General features: G+C 33.2%; 1 protein-coding gene across 3 annotated transcripts in view; it reads left to right on the plus strand.

The window, feature by feature from the left end:
- Positions 1–1513: 1513 nt before the first annotated feature.
- The window catches only part of LOC110027348 (eukaryotic translation initiation factor 2 subunit beta-like), a 34860-nt gene continuing 14582 nt past the window's right edge, over positions 1514–21791 (plus strand). For 2 of the 3 annotated variants that reach the window (XR_002294330.1, XM_020728730.1), the window contains exons 1-9: positions 2535–2697; positions 2891–2937; positions 3131–3236; positions 3338–3393; positions 3481–3541; positions 3705–3802; positions 4699–4844; positions 6494–6636; positions 10702–10787. Coding sequence is in view for 2 of the 3 variants with exons in the window: in XM_020728730.1 (XP_020584389.1) it covers positions 2893–2937; positions 3131–3236; positions 3338–3393; positions 3481–3541; positions 3705–3802; positions 4699–4844; positions 6494–6636; positions 10702–10787 (741 nt within the window). In the remaining variant the exon portion in view is untranslated. Of the gene's footprint in view, positions 1678–1870; positions 1918–2534; positions 2698–2890; positions 2938–3130; positions 3237–3337; positions 3394–3480; positions 3542–3704; positions 3803–4698; positions 4845–6493; positions 6637–10701; positions 10788–21791 lie in introns of those variants that run through there. The other variant, XM_020728731.1, reaches the window with a different exon arrangement.

Raw genomic sequence — 21791 nt, forward strand, 5'->3', positions numbered from 1 at the left:
TTTTGTTGTTGACACCCGTTGCTTCCACTTTCCTGTTGTTGTAAAGCAGGATTTCAGACACCACCTGTATATATCAATTAATAATTTTGTTTACACCACCTGTATATATCAAATTTTGGGTGTTAAATTTATAAATACATAAGAATTGTGGAGGGATGAAAGTGCTATCTACTAGAGTTGCTATGGGAAGTAAATTTTGTTTACACCACAATATGTTTCCCCCTCTCCCTTCTCCCACATTCCTCCTGCAAGACTGTACTGTTAAGCTAAATTATGAGTCATACATTTTTTTAAATTTGAGCACTAATGTACTGTTAAGCTTAATTATGAACGAAGCAGAATTTTTTTGTAAAATGCTGAATCTACGGTTTGTTTTATGGAATCATGAGTATCATAGAGACATGTGATGCTTATATTAGAGTTTATATTAACAGATTTGAGCATATTTTATAATTAATGTGGATGTAGCTTTATGATGGTTAATAACTTCACATCTTATATGATGGATAACGGTGGAGCAGTTTGAACGACCACGTAAATTTGTTGTTGGCAATCACTGTCTCCACACTTGGGTAAGTTTACTTTTTATATTCCCTCAATTTTTAGACTTATCTATTTTATTTTTAATAACTGCAGAACGATGAGTTCCGTAAATTCAGGGAAGTCCGAGAAAGTGATGTGTCGTTGCGGACTGCCGTCATTGCTATTCATGTCACGGCAGACACATAACTTTGGAAGACAATTTTACATGTGCCTGCGGTGAGGACAAGGACTGAAAGATTGCAAATTCTTCAGGTGGGCTGACAATGCAACTATTTCTACGATATCTCAATTGGACACAGCTGCTAGGAGTTTGATAGTACAACAACGGGAGACCACTAGTTCTTCCGTATCTACCGCACCCGAGTCAGACAGATTTGCTCGGGGTTTTGAGGTATCAGAACCGGGCAACATTCGTCTTGATGTGATTTTACATTTTAAAGTCAATATTGTCATATTTTTCCTTGTAATTTTAACATGTTATTTTTTCTTTTTTTTTGTCTTATTATAATCCATATTAGTGTGTGAATGTGTAATGAACTTTCATATATGTCACTGTGCTTATTTGATGTAATCAAAACTTTTTTGAGTTATATAAATATTATTAAACTTTTTTGCATTTTCGTTTTTTGACATTTGAGAAAATAACATTCTGCTACATATATTATTCATTTAACTAAAAAAACTTCCAAATAAGCTGTTTACAAAACGCACTAACCAAACAGTTAAACAACTTATTCAGAACATGACCAAAATGATCAATTTTCCAGAATCAACTGTTTTCAGACGCACTAACCAAACAGTCAGACAGCTTATCCGGATCAGCTGGTCATCACTAGATTATCAGGATAAACTGCTTATTAGCAGAAACTGAATAAGTTGCATCTGCCCTAAACCGGCCGTGTAAGTGCCAAAATTTTATTATTATCATCCATTGAATTGAATGCGAATATGGGGTTATAAAAAATGGGCATCCTCGATAGCACCACAGTCATTCCCAACCCTGAGCCGCGCCAAATACTGAACTACGGTTTTTCTCTTTGCTGATAACATCACTCACAAATCATTGGTAGCACAAAAGCTTCGGACGATTCCTGAGTTGTGCTCTCTAAGATTTCACGGTTTCAGCTCCAATTGGTATTTTTTGAGTGGTTGCAGTCTGATTTCATTTCCTCCGCTTTCGTTATTTTTGAACAAATCATTACTTCCATTGAATTATAATTTAGGCATTATTAGGAGGATTTACATTCATGCAACTCAATATGATTTCGATTTTGAAATTTGGTGACCTAATGATATTCCTGATTACTTTCTTATGCCTTGGGTATAGAGATGGCGGAGGAGAATCCATCCAACTTAAAGGAGGAGATTCCCGAGGTAGTTTCTTTGTCTTCTTAATTAGTTTTGGATTTTGAGGTATCAGAACCGGGCAACATTTATCGTGATGTGATTTTACATTTTAAAGTCAATATTGTCATATTTTTCCTTGTAATTTTAACATGTTATTTTTTTTTTTTGGGTCTTATTATAATCCATATTAGTGTGTGAATGTGTAATGAACTTTCATATATGTCACTGTGCTTATTTGATGTAATCAAAACTTTTTTGAGTTATATAAATATTATTAAACTTTTTTGCATTTTCGTTTTTTGACATTTGAGAAAATAACATTCTGCTACATATATTATTCATTTAACTAAAAAAACTTCCAAATAAGCTGTTTACAAAACGCACTAACCAAACAGTTAAACAACTTATTCAGAACATGACCAAAATGATCAATTTTCCAGAATCAACTGTTTTCAGACGCACTAACCAAACAGTCAGACAGCTTATCCGGATCAGCTGGTCATCACTAGATTATCAGGATAAACTGCTTATTAGCAGAAACTGAATAAGTTGCATCTGCCCTAAACCGGCCGTGTAAGTGCCAAAATTTTATTATTATCATCCATTGAATTGAATGCGAATATGGGGTTATAAAAAATGGGCATCCTCGATAGCACCACAGTCATTCCCAACCCTGAGCCGCGCCAAATACTGAACTACGGTTTTTCTCTTTGCTGATAACATCACTCACAAATCATTGGTAGCACAAAAGCTTCGGACGATTCCTGAGTTGTGCTCTCTAAGATTTCACGGTTTCAGCTCCAATTGGTATTTTTTGAGTGGTTGCAGTCTGATTTCATTTCCTCCGCTTTCGTTATTTTTGAACAAATCATTACTTCCATTGAATTATAATTTAGGCATTATTAGGAGGATTTACATTCATGCAACTCAATATGATTTCGATTTTGAAATTTGGTGACCTAATGATATTCCTGATTACTTTCTTATGCCTTGGGTATAGAGATGGCGGAGGAGAATCCATCCAACTTAAAGGAGGAGATTCCCGAGGTAGTTTCTTTGTCTTCTTAATTAGTTTTGGATTAATTCGTCTTGGATTTTAACTAGATATACATTTTACGCCTTCCCCTTGTAATCTCTGGGCGGATTGTAATAAACTGCTGACCGCCAGTTATCTAGCAAACGTTAAAAGGAGCACTAAATCCTAGCGTAGAAATATTATTTGTACATTCTTTTGCCGCAGCTTGTTCCGTTCGATCCATCTAGGAAAAAGAAGAAGAAGAAGGTGGTAATCCGAGATCCTAATGAGGAGGCGGACAAGCTAGCTGAGAACACTGAAAATTTATCAGGTTTTTCTATGGAGTGCATTCAGCTACAGCGTTGTTTTCATTCAAATTTAAAATAATTTGTCATGATATAAATGTGCACTGATATGATGGTACTTCTGCAGTTGCTGATACACCGGAGCCTAACTTTGTTGGTATGAAGAAGAAGAAGAAGAAACAGGTAGTTTTAGTTAAAGTTCACGCTTGATAAGAAATGAACATAAGTAAAGCTGAAGTATGTGCTAACTCTACAGAGATTGCATCTTAGGTGGAAACCGACTTCTTAATTGAAGACAAGGAGAACTTTGATGATGGGGAGGATCAACAATGTAACGATTTGAATTTCCGGTTAATGAATGCCCTTTTTGTAATATGGAGATTTTCAAAATTATAACAGGAGATCTATTATTGTTTTGGTCTATCGTTTTCAATCATCACATATTGGGCTGTACAGACGTCTGTACTTACTTCATCTTCCTTTGTGTTTCTCAGATGATCAAATTGGAGATGATGAAGAAGGTGAGGGAATTGTTCTTGAAAGTGCAAGATATCCTTGGGAAGGCACGGATCGAGATTATAAATATGATGAGGTGATTGGCCTTTTCTTGCTTCACTTTCATTGTCGTGTTGTTATTTATTTGGGGCATTACCATACTTACCTCTCAATTCCTATGTATTTACATATCTAACATCTAAATTTCGTTTACATTCATACCACCGAAATCTTTCATATCACATAAACAAGAGCACTATTTTAGCTTTTAAAAAGTGAAATACACCTTTTCATGCATAGTTAAGGTGGTATGTAAGTAAAAATTGAAGTTTAGGTGTTAGATATGTAAAAGCACTGGAATATAGTGGTACCTATGTAAATCTTCCTTTTTATTTTTGGATTGGTTTTTGGGTCAAAAACAATTTTTGATCTTGCATTTTATTGTTCCTAGACATCAAATAGTAATTACATCGGCTCCTGAAATGATATTCTCCAATTTTTAAATATTTTTGAGTTAATATTATGTGATTATAGTCTATCAAAGGAGGGAAAATGGCGTTAAATGGCATAATCTTGTGGCAGTTTTACATATTCAATTTTCTCAACATTTGGTAGGAATTCAATGAATTTCGCCTTTTTATTCTTTTGAACTAGATAATACAAGAGTTAACATTGCATTATTCAGTTAGAGAATTGTTGTTCCGTTGCCTCTGTTTGTGCACTTGCATTTGTGCAGTTTATAAGAATCTTTATAATATCTCTTGAAAATTGTTCAATACAGCATGTTTTGAGGTTTGATTAGGTGCTTGTCTTATGCCTAAAAGAATCCATCCCTTGATTTTTAGTTTGCATGATTGTATGTTTAACTAGTGCTATTGTCAACTTCCTGGAGTGCAATTAAGTTTTTGTTGTCTTTTACCTTTATGCCTCTTTCTTTTATCCACACATAATTATATAGTGGTTTTATTGAGACGGTTGATGTTTATTTCGTAGCTTTTGGATAGAGTGTTCAATATCTTGCGAGAAAATAATCCTGAACTTGCTGGAGACCGGCGTCGAACAGTTATGAGGCCACCACAGGTTCTTAGGGAAGGAACGAAGAAGACAATACTTGTGAACTTGATTGATCTGTGCAAGACGTAAGGTTCAGCTTTTTATGAAATAATATGAATTACCTATTTTAAAGTCTTTACTCAGACAGCTATTTCCGGACTTCTTCCATTAAGAACAAACTGCCATTAATTTTTGTCAAAGGTTGCCGTGTTATAATAATGTTTCATATTTTCTTGGAATAATTACATGCATATCACTCAAAATTTTGCTATTTACAAAAGTATCACCCAATTGGTGCATTTATGTGTGCCATGATCAAACCATTGAGAATTTTATAAAATGAAAATATCGGTTAGACTTTTGTTTAGTTTTGATAGTTTAGTGAGAATTTGAATATCGGATGAAAAATGGTTCTAGTCTTGTAAATAGCAACGTTCAAGTGCTATGTATGTAATTGCCCCTTTTTTCCTGCTTGTATTGGTTCACTTAAATTCACAACTTTCGTTTTGATAGAAGTAATGCTTTAGACTGCTGGTAATGGTTTGTTATAATTTTCACATTAAACCAGCAGAATATCTAAATATCAGTTTCCTAGAAGATATATGTCATGCTGGAATTGTTTCTACAACATTCAGAACAATCTCTTTGAATGTCATTTTGTAACGCATATTCAACATTTGAAACAATATCTTTGAACATCATCTTTTCATTATACGCATGAAGCTTAATCTAAACTTTAGGTAATGCCATCTTATTTTTATGAATATATAAATAACTACGGCTTCCTTATGTGATAAGCATATTTCTGATGGATGTTCCATTAGATTATATAGGCATCTTTTTTAATTTTTTCGAGAAAACAGATGTTAAATATAAAAGACAACACCTTGAGATCCATTTAAACTGTTTGTTAATATCATCTTATTATTATGAATATGTAAATAACCATGACTTCGTATGCTTAAAGTTACTTCAGGTGGATCTCTATCAGATCATTTAACCATCTTTTTATTTTTATTTTTCTTGAGAAAAAAGATTCAAAAGCATGAATTGTTTTTTTAAATTAAATATAAACACCTTAAAATGCTCAACTTTTCATTCTCATCTAAACAAATCCATATAAATGGCTTATATAAAGATGAGAAAGTATTCCATACATGCTGGGTTTAATGCATGGGGATCAAAGAAATGATTTTATGTTTATTTTCTTTGGGAGTTGAACTTTATTCCATTCCTACTCTTGTCACAACAAAGCTGTCATTCCTCGGACTAGTAAATATGATGCCATAGAATATATTATATTATTCTTGCTCTAAGGTGCATATCATAGACTTGGGACTGTTTGAGATCACTTTTGTTTTTTTATTTTGATTTTATTTTATCTATGTTATAATTTGAAATAAAATATATTTGACTGTTTGATTAATGTATGATTGTTTTTAAAAACACTCGAACAACGACAAATTGTTTTAAGTATTTTCAAAAACAAGTTAATTTACTTTTAGAAACAAAAATTTAAATATGTAAAAAATAAGCTTAACAAATATGTTTTCAAAATCAAAAGAAAAAATAAAAAACAAAATTGATAAAAAAAAAGTCCTTAGAGAATTGCCTATTTTAAAGGATACCATTTCATTCATGCCAAACCGTATATTTGTTATTTTTTTGCTTAAACTTTCTTCACTCTTTTTTGTGTTTTTTTAATGATGCATATTTATCATAATATCATCTTCAGAATGCATAGACAACCAGAACATGTAATGATGTTCTTACTTGCTGAAATGGGAACTAGTGGATCGCTCGACGGGCAACAAAGATTGGTTGTAAAGGGAAGGTTTATTCCCAAAAATTTTGAGGGTATCTTAAGAAGATATGTTAGTAAGTTCACTCTCTCATTCTAGATTCTTTTACTTTGAAGTTATTATACGATCAAATTAGTGTTATCAAAGCGCAAAACACAATGCTATGCATAAGACTTTAATTTTCGAAGTGACATTTTTTAATCAAAGCGCTAATAGGTTATAAAAAACTATTAATGTATAAATTCATTCATTAACAATTATAAAATATATAGTATGACTTAAAAGTTGATTACAAATAGAAAAAAAAATGTGGTACAATACATAACTTGAAGCAAAAATTGAGAGTAAACTTGCAAGTTAAAATTTTGAACAATTTCTAATAGTTTATTGCAAGAATTAAAATTAAAAATTTAAAAATTGCAATTGCAAAAAAAAAAAAAAACTTACAAATTAACTTTGAATGCTTTGAAGTGTTCTCAGCAAGGCGAAGCCGGCATCACGTACTTCGCTTCACTTTGCTTATGAAGTGTGCTTTTAAAAATATTGAATTAAATATATAACTTTTACTTGGTTAGTTGAATGCTTCATTTCTTGCCACTGTGAAATGTTAGGCTTTTTCTTTTCCAATTGATTTTTTATTGCTTAAAGAAATTTACAATAGTAAATTTTTAAGGGAGATTTACAAATATACCACACAAATCTTATTTATTTACATATTTAACACCCAAGGTTTGATATTTACACTATGGCACCTTGATATCATACACCTATGCATGAAAAGGTGTATTTCACTTTTAAGAATGTAGTGGTGGTGGTATGTTGATGTGATGTTAATGATTTTTTGTGATATTCAAGTAAATGTGAATGTTTAGATGTTAGATATGTAAAGACATAATAATTGTGTGGTATGTATGTAAATGACCCTTTTGTTAATTGTTCTAATATCTTACTTTTTCTTATGTGAACCTTGATTTTGTCGTGTTTGCGTGCAAGTGACATAGTATGGATACTATTATCATCAATAGATTATTGAATGCAAGCTCGCTTCTCTACTACTGTGTTGCGTGGTTTTTCGTTAAATTTCTTCCTATGGTGAAATAAGATGCAAATGAACATTCTGTGTTTTTAATTTTTTTTCTTAATTAATGTCATGTTAGTAATTAATTGATTCTCAACAATTTTTCAGTTTTAGTTTCAATTTTAAACATGGCTATGATGATCGCTAACAAGCTGGGTTGTGTTCTCCCTCAAGTTTTGTTCAGCTTTTTGTGATGGTTGGTTCGGGCTTATGGCTTGTTCTCTATTTTGTTGTTTGTTGATCCAGTTGATGCTAGGTGTGAACGATCCAATTTCGAGCCAATCTTGGGCCAACTCGAAATCGGATCGAAATATTTTTGAACAGATCGAAATCGGATCGTGGATCGATCCGTAAATTTAGCTCCGATCCAATGTGAATCAATCCGATTTTCGAGCCGGCTCGAATGCATTTTTGGCTCGTGGGCCAGATCAGTCCGCCTCGAACCCTCTTTGGCATACCCGACCAACCCACCAGAAAAAAAAAAAAAAGTATTTTTTTTTGAAAAGAGGGGACTTGAACGTGAACTGTCGTAAAATTTGCTAAGTACCTTTGTCTCTTAATTTTTAGCTTATGAGCGCTTTTGATTTTTAATTATCTTTTCCTGACTTTATTCTTTTTACATTTGATTATTTTTTTTTTGGCTTTAAATAGCTGAAAGTTTCTTTTAGTGTACATCGTAATATTTGCTAAGAAATATCACCTCATGTAGATTATATTTGACAAATTAAATGACTATTCTATGCTCATAATATATGCATTTGTGATGAATAAATTATGAGCACTCCACCACTTTGTTTTTCCTTTTATGCTTTAAAGCAAAAATAAATCCTTGTGTTATCACCTTGCACTTCGCACTTTAAAACATTATTGATCAGGAATGGGACTCTTATTAAAGATATATATTTTTTTTAACTGACGGATTCTATTATTATAAGTAGGGTTATCAGAGACATGTAAATGGGCTTCTATTTTCTATTCCACTTTGATTCAATAAACATCTAGTTGGGTGGAATTCTTCGAAACCATTTAAATTTTAGAAGCCATCTCTTTGAACCAACATGCAGTCTAGTACTTCTGGTTGGTGATCACTTTTTTTTTTTGTTCTTATTTTCTTATTTTGTGATAATTTGTCTGATTGAACTTGGTCAACTTTTGTGCTATCTATTATTTTTTTCAATTGCGGCGTGAGTCCCAAACAAATGTGATTTTGTTATGATTATAAATTTTTATACGAGATTTTTACTATATGCTACTCTTAGGTTATCATATGCATAACGTTTTACTTGTACTTGGTTTTTTATCTGACGTGGAAAATAGCTGTTTAAATCAGAAGTTAGTGACCAAATTTTACCTTTTGTGTGATTTTATGCATCTCATCGTATGCATTCATTAAGAATCCTAGATTGTAAGATGCATGCATCAAAAAGCCTTTTGCTATGAATAGTTCTGCATTGATTAACGTAGCTTTGTCATGATTCTATAAGATTTGGAAAGCAGCTGGAAAGACAACTATTCGTTATTGAATTCAATTTTTAGTATTAGCCATAGAATTTTAGTTTGATTTATTGGAGGCCATTACAGGTAGCAATTGGTTAAGTTAGCTGCAGGGTAAGGACTCAAATAGCCAGTCAAAATGTATGTGCAGCATTCACAATTTTCTTAATTGGTTTTAGATTAAAAAATTGTTGCTATTTCTGCTGTCATTCTGAAGGATATTTGAACTGAAACAATTATTTTTTTCTTTCACTAATGCGATTGCAGTTTTTCATTTGCTTTTTCCTTTTTAGGTTTATATTGATTTTGGCAATAAAGCCTGTTCCTGGAATTACTTGGTCCTAGGGAAAGTTGGGGACAAAAAGTTTTCTAAAAACAAGTTTTTATGAACTATACAAATTTTTACTCATTACATGACACTTTTTAGTTGTTATCTTGATCCCATAGAAGTACTGATTTTGTGGCATCCTCTAAAAGATAATCTCATGGCATGAATTGAAAATGCCTGTACTGTTTGATAAGAAGAGTTGAATACTTAGTACTTTTATTAGATAATGTCATGTTTTAATGTGAGAGGAGCTTTTTTTTGCGCTACCTTGCTACATTCATTGTATTCATGCATTCATGGCATGAATTGAAAATGCCTGTACTGTTTGATAAGAAGAGTTGAATACTTAGTACTTTTATTAGATAATGTCATGTTTTAATGTGAGAGGAGCTTTTTTTTGCGCTACCTTGCTACATTCATTGTATTCATGTATTTTAATGCATGCACAACCATTGGTGTTATTCTAGTTTGACGAGGTCACGTTACTGCTTGTCCTTCTAAAAGCAAATTTGAACTGTTGGCTTGCGGTCTTCCTAGACCTCGTTAACTTTTTGGCTGATTTCTCGCATGAAAATAATAATAAACTTTTGTGATGTAAAATGAACTTTTAAATGGGGTGCGAATACAAGTAAATGCACTCCATTGATGGGGCTGAGTTAACAGTATTGGTTTTGCTTCAAACCTTTTCTTGAACTCATGTTCTTAATGCCAATCATTCAAAGACTGACAATCCTAATAGCCTAACCCCACCTTCGTCTTCTATAATTTCATTTTTGTTGTTCATACATCGAGCTGAACCTGATGAGTGGTTAGGACTGCTAGGTGCCCCACTTTATATGCATCATTAGGTGAAATTCAAATACAAATCAATTTTAAATTCTTGAGTTTTTAAAAAATCAAAATTGTGCAACTAGGTTTTTTATCAAAAAAATAGAAGGATAATTTATTTTTATCTTTTATCCTAAAAACAACCTATTCAAATTTTGTGTTTATCCTCATAAATTATTGAGTTAAGATCCTATAAGAAATACATTTACAATGGTCAATATTTTTGTTTAAATATCATTGCGAAGCTGTTGAATCATACTTGGGTTGTGTGAGAGTCAAGTCAACTCAGTGGAATAAATAAATTTCCTCTTTTTTCGCATGCTAAGCTGAAAAGTTCTTACTTATTTGCACCTTTTGTATATAAAGATCGTTTATTATCAGATGCTTCAGACATTTATTTCCATCATTTACAGATGAATATGTTATATGCAATGGATGCAAAAGTCCAGACACGATACTGTCTAAAGAGAATCGTTTGTTCTTTCTGCGTTGTGAGCAGGTAATCCTTTGCTGTTTACATAATTTTTTTTAAATTTGAAGCGTGAAAATTGTTCTTTCAGCCCATGCTAAGCATTAGACCTTCCGTTTATTGTTTATTAGTTATTATCTTATATTTTTTATTTTTATTTTCTAGCTGCTCCGTACATTAGGCAGGTTTATGTGCAGTTTGAGAATGGAGCTTAGCAGTGGAGCTAGGCTTTCTAATATGTGAACTTTGATAGGCCTAAAGTTTTGTGTATTTTATTTTAGGGGCATGTACACAAAGCCCACAATTTTTATGTATTTACATGTCCCACACCTAAACTTTCATATTCAACCACAATGCTGAAATCCTTAATATTACATAAAATACAGCACTATTATCACATTTTCATAGGTTTAAATCACCAAAGTGCTATACATATAAGTATAAAAGTTTAAGCCTGAGATATGTAAATGCATAAGAAATTGTGTGCAATGTATGTAAGTTTTCCTTTATTTTAATAATCATCTTGAGGTTTATTGATGGATGTTAATATTCATTGGTCATGTGATACCTTTTTTTTCCATATACTTTGGACTTAACTAAATGAATACTTTAGATCAAACGTGAGTTATAATCGATTATGGTAGATTTCTTGACTATAAATTAAGTTGAGCATCACCATTTAATATTCTATTTTAAAATTAATTATGGCTGAGGGTGGCTAGAAGTTATATAAAAGGACTTGGTCAATCTGAAGTTACATTTCATTCCAGCAGGAGTAAATATTTATTCAGGATATAAGTTTTGTAAGTTGAAATGTAATAGATTAATTCAGTTTTCAGTTCGTAAATTGCAATCCAATTTCACTGTTCAATAAACAGGGAAACAAAGCTTTTAGGGGACAAGAAAATTAGCGGGCAAATTTTAAATGGAAGCTTCTTACAATATTTTTCTGAAGTAACCTCAATTTAGTTATAATTTAGGGAGCTAAATGGCAGGTTTAACAGATGATTTTGCTCAAACCAATAATTAACTCTGTTTGACAAATGTCAATGTGGAATTTAGGAGGAGCTTCCTTAGGGGAAAAGTACTAGTTTTCTCATTAAATTTATACAAGCAAAAAACAAAAACAAATATATACAACTCAGATTAACCCTCATACAATTGGAGGGAAAATTCAAATCATCATGATAAAAATGAAAGAAATAAAACGTAATAATAGAAAATTAAATGGAGGATAATTTCTCCCCTCAAATGTAGGAGCGGTCCCACGGTTTCCTTAAGCGTGGGTGGGCCCATGTGGTCCATGGATATGCATATCAATACTCCCCCCTTAAGTTGGGTTGTATATGTCATAAATCCCTAACTTGCTACCTAGTTCACTAAAGTGGTGCCGAGGAAGAGCTTTGATAACAATGCCAACAATTAGATACTGAGTTGGGATATAGCTTAGTTGGATAACCCCTCTCTATGTTTGGTTTGATCATAGTGTACTAGTTTCTTTAAAATACTGATGGCTGATTGACTATCACTAAACATCTTAATAGCGCCTTTGTTCTCCGTGTGTAGTTCCACCAGTAATTTCTTTAGTCACATTCCTTCACAAATTCCTACGTTGCGGGTAAGATACTTAGATTCTGCACTACTTCTTGTCACAACAGTTTGCTTTTTTATTTTTTCATGTAACCAGATTACCTCCATACATATGAAAAGCAACCCGTGGTAGATCTTCTTCTGGGTCAATTCTCCTACCTAACTAGTAATTGTGTACATCTAAATGCTACAGTTCTTAGTTTTCTTGAATATCAATCCACATTTGGGAGTCATCTTTAAATATCTCAGAATTCGAAAGAGTGCTTCTAAATGATCTTCATTTGTTATATTTATATGTTGGCTCACTACACCTACATAAAAAGCAATGCCAGGTCTTGTATGCGGCGGATTAATATGTTTTCCTACAAGTCTTTGATCCCTTCTTTTTTCAATTGGGTTGTTATCCTTTCCTTTTGATGCTCATCGATTGGAATTCATATGAGTATCTGTTGATTTGCACTCCAACATTCCTGTCTCATTTAATAAGTCAAATATATATTTTCTTTGGGATATGACAATACCTTCTTTTGACTTAGCTACTTCCATTCAAAGGAAGTACTTTAAAGTCTAAGATTTTTTATCTCAAACTTCAAATTCATTATTCTTTTGATTGTTTCAAGCTTCCTTACGTCATTACCTATAAGAATAATGTCATCTATATATAAATAAGGATGACTATCATATATTCTTGATTTGTTTTCCTAAACAAAGTGTGATTAACCTTGCACTGATACTACCCATTGACAATAATAGGCTTGGTGAAGCTTTCAAGTCATGCTATGAGAGATTATTTCAACCGCTACAATGATTTCCTTAGTTTGCATACTATGTGATTATTTGTGTTGTTTTTTTAATATAGGAGGTATCTGTGTATACACCTATTTCTCATGATCCCCATTAAGAAATGCATTTTTATTTTCTAGCTTATGTAAATGCCAGTCCTGATTGACATCCAATGACAGTAATAGTCTTACTGTGTTGATTTTCTCCACTGATATAATTATCTTCTGATAGTCGATCCCATAGGACTGAGTGAACTATTTTGCTACAACTCTAGTCTTGAACTATTCTATGCTCTCATATGCTTTGTATTTAACACTAAATACCCATTTGCACCCTACAGTTCTTTTCCCAGATGGTAGAGTTGTTATGATCCAAGTATCATTCTTTTCAAAGGGCATGAATCTCCTCTTCCACAACTTTTTTTCAAGCAGAAATAGATAAGACTTTTTGGATTGAATTTGGGACATACATTTTATCCAAATTCTAAACAAAAGATTTTAATAGGATGATAATTTTCTATAGGTCACAAATTCTTCTATCAAGTGTTTTGTCCATTCTTATGCTCCTTCTTCCTCTTGGTTCCATGATGTGTTCACCCAACATTTGTGTCACTACTTGAGGTGTGTGGATTTGGTTCCGGTGATTTGCAATCTGCATTTTGCATATTGTATCTTACATTTTCATTGGGTTGTTTTCTTTTTGGTGCACACATAAAGTTCTTGGTTTGTAATGGGAGTTCTGGTAGGATTTAGTGTAGTAGGTTCATTTTTAGGTTGATTTGTGATAGTGGATACAAGAATGAGTTCATTAAGGATATAAGGTAGGTGAGGTGTTGTTATGAATGGTGCTATTTTTGGATAGATAGGGTCGAGAGTGGAGTTGTAGTAGTCTTTTACATTATCACTTTTGAGAATCTGAATTTTTGTTTGAAATTCAGTGAGAATCATGTTGTGAAAGGTTTCAAATATGCTCACACTTTCAGATTTTTCCTTCATGAGAAATGTCAAAGTGATTTTGGTATGATCATCAATGAAAGTAACAAGCCACATAGCCCCATTTGAATTTTTTTATTTTTGAGAGCTCCCAGATATCACTATGAACCATGAAGAATGAATGCGTTGGTTTGTATTTAGACTTGGGTACACTTTTCGAGTACGTTTAGCAAGTTGACAAGTTTCATACTAATAAGAACTAGGTTTTTTGTTTATAAACTATTGATATGCACACGGTTTCGAAATATGTGGGTCCACTATTACATTTGAGGGGAGTACTTATACCCCCTTAATTATTCATTATTTTGTTTTATTTCTTTCTTTTTATCATAATGATCTAAATTTCTCTCTAATTGTAAGAGAGTTAGTCTGAGCTATATATATATATATATATATATATATATAGATTAGAGAGTTGATTCTCCCAAAAAACTATAGGGGTAAAATAACCCTAGCTCTCCTTCGCCGGAGCCCATTCCTACAACCATTAGTCCCTGCAGACCTCTGCAAGATCTTCACCTTGCGACCATATCTTTGCAGGCGTCACTGTTATCATCTCCCTGCATGCCCTCACCATATCCTTGCAGCCAACTCCTTTCAGCCTTCTCCCAACAGGTGTGGATCATCAAATCTCTATCCTGTAAACTTGACTTCATACTGCGATCCTGTCGTTGGGTGCAACATGCAGGCATGGCTCTACAGATCGCGATCCTACAGGCGCGACTTCAAACTGTCATCTCGCTTTAGCTGGAACATGCAGGTGTAGCTTGAAATTGCGATCTCGTCGCTGGCTAGAACACGAACTGCCAGATTGATTCTCTCTCCAATGGAAATCACTATTCTGCAGGTGTTCTATTTGGTTTGGCTCTCTCTAGTGGTTCACTCTCTAGTGGAAATCCAAGATCTGTGAGAACATCTTTTATGTCCACTTTCCTAGCTTCTCTCTAGTTGAAATCTTGTGCCACTTATAGAGAGTTTCTCTCTCCAACACAATTTATGTGCAGGCAACATACATTTTTTCTCTCTGGTGAAATTCTTGTGCTGGCGACGGGCAATTTCTCTCTGTGGTGAAAATTTGTGTCCTCCAACAGACAATTTCTCCCTGACGAAAGTACTTCTTACCGACATTTTATCACAAACAAATACAACATGAAAGCTACTTCTTCCTCTTCATATGTTATTTCTGAACCTATGATGTTTGGTTCTGCAACATCTGAAATCTCCTTCTGCATCACCAAGCACAGTATACGACAACAATTTTCTCCAATGGTCTCAATCTGTATTCATGTACATCTATGATAGAAACTCACCAAAAAAAAATCCTATATAAAAAATTACTGATTCTAAATATTGGACATGGAAGATTGAAAATCACAAGGCTTGTCAACTCGATGACCACAAAAATTGGAGAAATTTCCTCTTGTACCAAACTACGAAGAAATCTAGGATGTTGTAGGGGAAACCTATTCAAGTGTTGACAATACCTCTGAGTTGTTTGACATTAAAACTAGCTTACATGACCTGTGATAGAGTGAGTTGAATGTTACTCAATACTTTAACACTACAAATATTGACTCAAACTAGATTTGTATGAAATATACACTTGGAGGCGCTCATAAAACTCTGCTCTTTACAAAATAATTTTTGAACATATGAGAACCATCAAATTGCTTTTAGGACTGAACAAGGATTGATTGAAGGCTCTGTTTGGCGCAGCTGCAGCTTCTCATTTTTTCAGCTGCAGCTTTGAGTCTCCGCTGCCCTAGGAAGCAGCTGCGGGGAAGCTGACTGTCTGTTTGGTACAGCTGCGTGAAACCAGCTGTCGGGCAGCTGTTTATGAAAGAAAGACCATACTACCCATGTTTGGTAAAACTGTTTAAAAGAATAGTATAACAACTATTAATTTGGAACTTTAATAAGACCCCAAAGTGCTAACAACATCTGTTTTTGAATAAGAACACATATGCAACACAATCTTATGTATTTACATATCTAACACATAAACTTTGAAGTTTTACGAATATTTGCATAGCCCCCAAGGATACAACACATCAGCTACAAATAAATAATTCAACGCCTTAAATATGACTGAGTTCACTATCATGGCAATAATGATTGCTACACTTGCAAACGATATGTGATAGGTATGTAAATAGACATGAATTCAAGTGTATGCATGTAAATGAACCCAAAATAAAATCTTACAACAGCATGGACGCTTGCTACACCAACAATTAACTACTCACTGCATTAAAAAAATGTTAGAAACAACTAGAGTTTAGACATTATTCAGATTCAACAATAAGAAGCATGTCCTGTCGAATAAGAATTTTGTATTTTCGTTTTTACACCTAAGATTTTCATTTCACCTTTCTACAACCCACATATTTCTTATCACATAAAAAATACCACTATTTTAACTTTTAAAAAGTGACATATGTTAAACCTTGTCATTCCCATGGAATTTACAAGGCTGTACCTGCTCTACCAAAAGCAATCCTCCAATACTTGCATGAAAATATGGACGAACCGACAGATGTACTCCAGATTGGAGATCAAATCTGCATTGTACATCTAATTACTAGCTAATAATAAACCTGGACTGCAATAAAAAAACTTAGCTAACTAAATTCAATGTTAATACAGAGCAGCTCAAGCTTGAAGGATTCTAAAAATAAGCAATTAGACAATTTAACACTAAAAACATTGGAAAATTTACATACATACCATTCAATTCTTATAAATATACGTATCTAACACTTCAATTTACATATATAATTACAAAATAATTGAATGGTGTGAATATAAATATTTCTACTATAAAGCTATAATTAGAATTCCCTCAAAATATCATATCCGAACATGTCTCAACCAATGGCAAATGAAAGCAGTGATTATCATCAAAGGCATGACACAATCCAAAGGGAAATTCAAGGAAAACATAATGATAAGTATATTGGGTAAATAAATCATGTAAATATTAGAATTTAGGTATTACATAAGTAAATATGTAAGAATTATTGTCCAACCCATTACCACTGCTATCACCACATATCCAAGCCTTCAGAAATTCAGATCACAAATAACACCGCCTAAGTTTACAAGCAACATCACAAGTTTAACACCTTATAATCAGTTAGTAACCAAGCATTTGTCATTTTAAACAAAATATCATAAATCGAATAGCACAAACACAAAAATCCCAAATTAGCATCTGGAGGCATATAACCCATAATACCACAACAAAAAGGAAGTTGATGATGATTAGCATTAATAAAACCCATAACCAATAAGTGTGAACTCAAAATATGTTAAAACTGAAACTAAATAACAATGCAAAGATGTTGTTCTGAATGTAAATGCATAAGAATTATTTGGTATATATATGTGTAAATCCTTCTCATTTAAGTCTCACTTCCTTCTCTTGGATCAAGTGAAAGCCTTCTGATAAAAGGGGAGAACACGGAATTGATATATTCAAAAGATCGTGGAAGAACAATTACCACAATAACTGCTCAACACAATTAGGCCTAAACAAACATTTAACTAATCATAAGCATCATAATATGAGTAATTACCCATACATTCCCACAATATGTTCATTTGTAGAAAAATGCCTACAAATCCATTTTGGATGAAAAAACAACTAATAAGACATAACCTCTAATAATTAGCGGTTAATTCTTCAAGTTCAGACCCTCAAAAACTTGCATAACAAGCATATTGGTCAATTTCCATGCATATCACAAAAAAAAATTATATATTTACATATATAACACCCAAAACTTTGATACTTACGCATATATCATTGTTAAACATTCAATCTCCCCACTGAATTTTAGAAAGGAAGAAAAAAAATGACAGTCAAACAGAGCTGCGGTAACTTTTCAGAAAGCTAATGAATCAGCTGCCACAAAAAAATCAGTAAACTCAAGATCAACTTTCTTTAGACTTTCTGTTTTGTTCATCATGGTTGGACACCCGAATTCCAGACAGAACCTTATCATATTTGACATTAAATGGCTCATAACAGCATAAATTTGGATAAACGAAGCCAATATAATCTTAACAGCATAAAAGGAAGTTGATGATGATTAGCATTAATAAAACCCATAACCAATAATTATGGTTTTAACAGATACTGTAGCACAAACTAAACACTACGAAACTTAGAAAGATTTGGCTCTTGTACCATGACTTACACATGCCAACGATTCTCAAATATAAATTTTGCAATACATTATACGTTCTACATAGTATTTTAAGCATATAAGAATTACTTTTTATTTTAACTAGAAAATTAAAATAAAATGTAAGCACAAAACCACAAATAAAAATCGATTTAAATGTGTAATTTTCATATTAGGCTTCTACTTTGTAAAAAAAAGAATAAATGTATTTTAAATAGTATTTTAAGCACCTAATTAATATATATGTAACTCTTCTCGATGAGGAATAAATGAATTGTAAAAAAAAGAAAACAACAAAATAGATAAATATGAAGTTGAATAAAAATCAGTGTAGCAATATTTTTAATAATATTCAACTAATAAATTCTCAAATTCTTTATTCATAGACATACCATCTCATCAGTAATTCGTTCCCTCAGCTCTGCCATCTCGCTTGCACCTTCCCCATCTACAGTGAAGGCAATGAAAGCCTCGGTCTCTTATTCTGTGAAAGACTGACCTAGCCGGTATTAAAATGCTTCCGAATGCACATTTTCTTCATTCTCTTTCGCCAAATGGAAGTCGATATCGCTACGGGAATGATGTCTTCTTATGTAATTATGAAGAGCCATTGTAGCAAAGATAATCTGTACCTACTTCGAAAAATTGTAGGGAGACATATCACGGAGTATCACCCATTTCTTTTTCCAGACACCAAAAGTCCTCTCAATTACACCACGTAGCGATGAATGTCATTTATTAAACTTTTTCTTTCTTCCTCGTGTGACATTACTTGTACGTGCGAAGTCTGGTATGTGATATCTCGTATCAAGAAATGACTTTAAATATCCTCGTTGCAATGGGTAACCAGCATCAACCAAGTAATACTTGCCTAATAAATGGAACAATTAATATGGAAATTCAAGTTATTTTTGGGATCCCAAGTAATAATTGCCTAATAAATTGAACAATTCGTATGAGTTCGATCCCGAGCGTACCTGCAGGTGGATGTGGAAAGTTGCTATTGGGATCCCGTGTCGCAGATTTAAAAACTCGACTGTCATGTGCGTTGCCCTCCCAGCCAGCCATAACAAAAGTGAAACAAATGTTAAAGTCGCAGACGGTCATGACATTTATATGAGAGTTGAAGACAATAAAAAAACGTAATGTTTGCAAATAATTAGGAAGGTACAACAGAGTTCACAAGCACAACTCTAGAAAAAAAAAGATAATGCAGTGTAAATGTTTCAGTGATGAAAAATGTAAAAAATATCAATTGTTCAAACGATTATAAAAACGCCGAATATATGCCACTCTGCGGACGGCAGTCATCTGCATGAAGAAATCCCTACGGACATCCCTACGGACCGGGTCCTCTAACAATTCTGCTGCGAACAGATACAACTCTTCATCTGCATAAATTTTGGTTGTAGCACTTTGGATTTCAAGCGCCTCCGTGATAGTGCTTGAATGAGAAACCTGACATTCTGCTTTGAAATAGAAAAACCGTCTCGGATAGCTCGTTTCTGAGGAAAGAAGCACCAAATTTTCTTTTATCAACAACCCTCAGACGTTTGAAATGGAAAATGGTTTCATATTCGTTCTGATATGGGCTGGGGACTTCAATGAAATCAATTGAACCTCCAGTGGTTCCCAAATCCACGCCATTGCCAGCGAACTCTGTCTCGTTTGGGCTACATGCACAGTTCCTCGTTGCAACCACTCCCCCAAACATGCGGTCGAGTTTCTCCTCTAATTCAGACTCAATTCCAGAAAGTTTAAACTTCTTTGCAACAGACACCACCTACACAGAAATTGATAGACATCTAATTAGAAGAAAATATAATGTTACAAAATGAAGAAGATTACAAACAAAACTCACTGCAAGTCTTTCAGCCCACCATTTCTCAGGTGCATCAACTGTTTGCTTCACTGGATCCCATCCAAGACCGGTAGAACTTTTTTTCAATTCCTTCCAAAATTTTCATTCCTTTTTCATTTGACCTCACTTGTTCTTCATTTGCAACATGTCGTATTCCCTGCCTGTACATTCCTTGAAATTTTTTATATTATTTTGCCACCCTTCTTTATTGAAATGGGTCGTATGTCTATTTCCCCGTTCAATCTCTTTAAGACAAAGATCACAAAATATTATTTTTGTATCTTTTTCCCATAATGCGGGTGTAGCAACCTCTTTAGGCTTACTATTCATGTTATTACTATAACAAAACAAAATCATGAAAAACAACAGTAAAATCAATTAGAAAGCTTAAAAAGTCAAGTTTAGGTGTTAGATATGTAAATGCATATGAATTGGGAGGCAAAAAAAAATTGTTGTACAGTAAAAATCGAAAAAAATGAGAAACTCTTGCAAGCCAACCTCCCCCATGACAAAACAACAGGAAACACATGGTGCAACAAAAAATGCCACTTTGAGTAACAATTCCAACTCCCTTGTATGATTTCCATTCATTAACAGTTTTTGCCTTCTCAAATAATTTTGCAGTGCAAGGCTCTCTAGCATCATTCACATTTTTCAAAAAATGTATTTTTAATATGTGCAACTCGCTCATATGTTCCAACTCCCCAATTCTAAAACCATTCTCAAATAATATTTATGGGAAATTTCTGTTAATGCAAGGAAAATTTATTGGAATTTGTTGAATGAAAATGTTTATGGTTTTGTCTATAGTGGAGAGAAACTTCCTACATGTTGGAAAGATTTTAAAAAAATTAAGCTATCTGATCATGTGAATACTACACATTGTCAATCTGAAGACAGCCCTAACAATAGTGCCAGCAGTGCAATCGGTTCTTTAGAAATCAAGTTCAAATCAACAAGGATTTTAGATATAATAAAATGCATCATTCTTCGTTCTTTTTTAGATCGCCATAATTATAATAAAAGTACAAGAAAACATAGAGAAAATGTATATAACAGTTAGGAAAAAAATCCAGAACGTGCTTTCTCAATAAAAAAGAAAGATTTGCATGCATACCACTCAATTATAATGTTTTCACATATTTAAAGCCTGAACTTCAATTTTTACATACATACCAACTTACATATGTATGGAATGGTGTATTTCAATTTAAAAAAACAGTGAATCAGTGATATTTTTCAAATGATATGAAAGACTTTAGTCGTATAAATTTGTTAGATATGCAAATACATAGGAATTGGGTGATAGGGCAAGGTTTATCATTCCGTGGCCATGATGAATCATCCGAATCAATTAATCATGTATTTTTTTTGGAACTGCTTCAATGAAGAAATGCAAAAAGTTACATACGCAGAGAGACGAAGCAGAAAGAACTCTAACCCACAAATCATCCATAGAACTCAAAAGAAACAAGCTTCCACAGCTATTACTCTACTTATAAAGAAGCTAAAATGAAGCAAAATAAACGTAATACTCTACTTATAGCGAGGCGAGATGGCGAGGAGGGTCGGAAGAAGAACGAGCAACGAGGGCGGGAAGGCGCGGGATTCGGTCTGG

The sequence above is a fragment of the Phalaenopsis equestris genome, unplaced genomic scaffold (genome assembly GCF_001263595.1).
Source record: "Phalaenopsis equestris unplaced genomic scaffold, ASM126359v1 Scaffold000425, whole genome shotgun sequence".
In the NCBI taxonomy this organism is placed as follows: domain Eukaryota; kingdom Viridiplantae; phylum Streptophyta; class Magnoliopsida; order Asparagales; family Orchidaceae; genus Phalaenopsis; species Phalaenopsis equestris.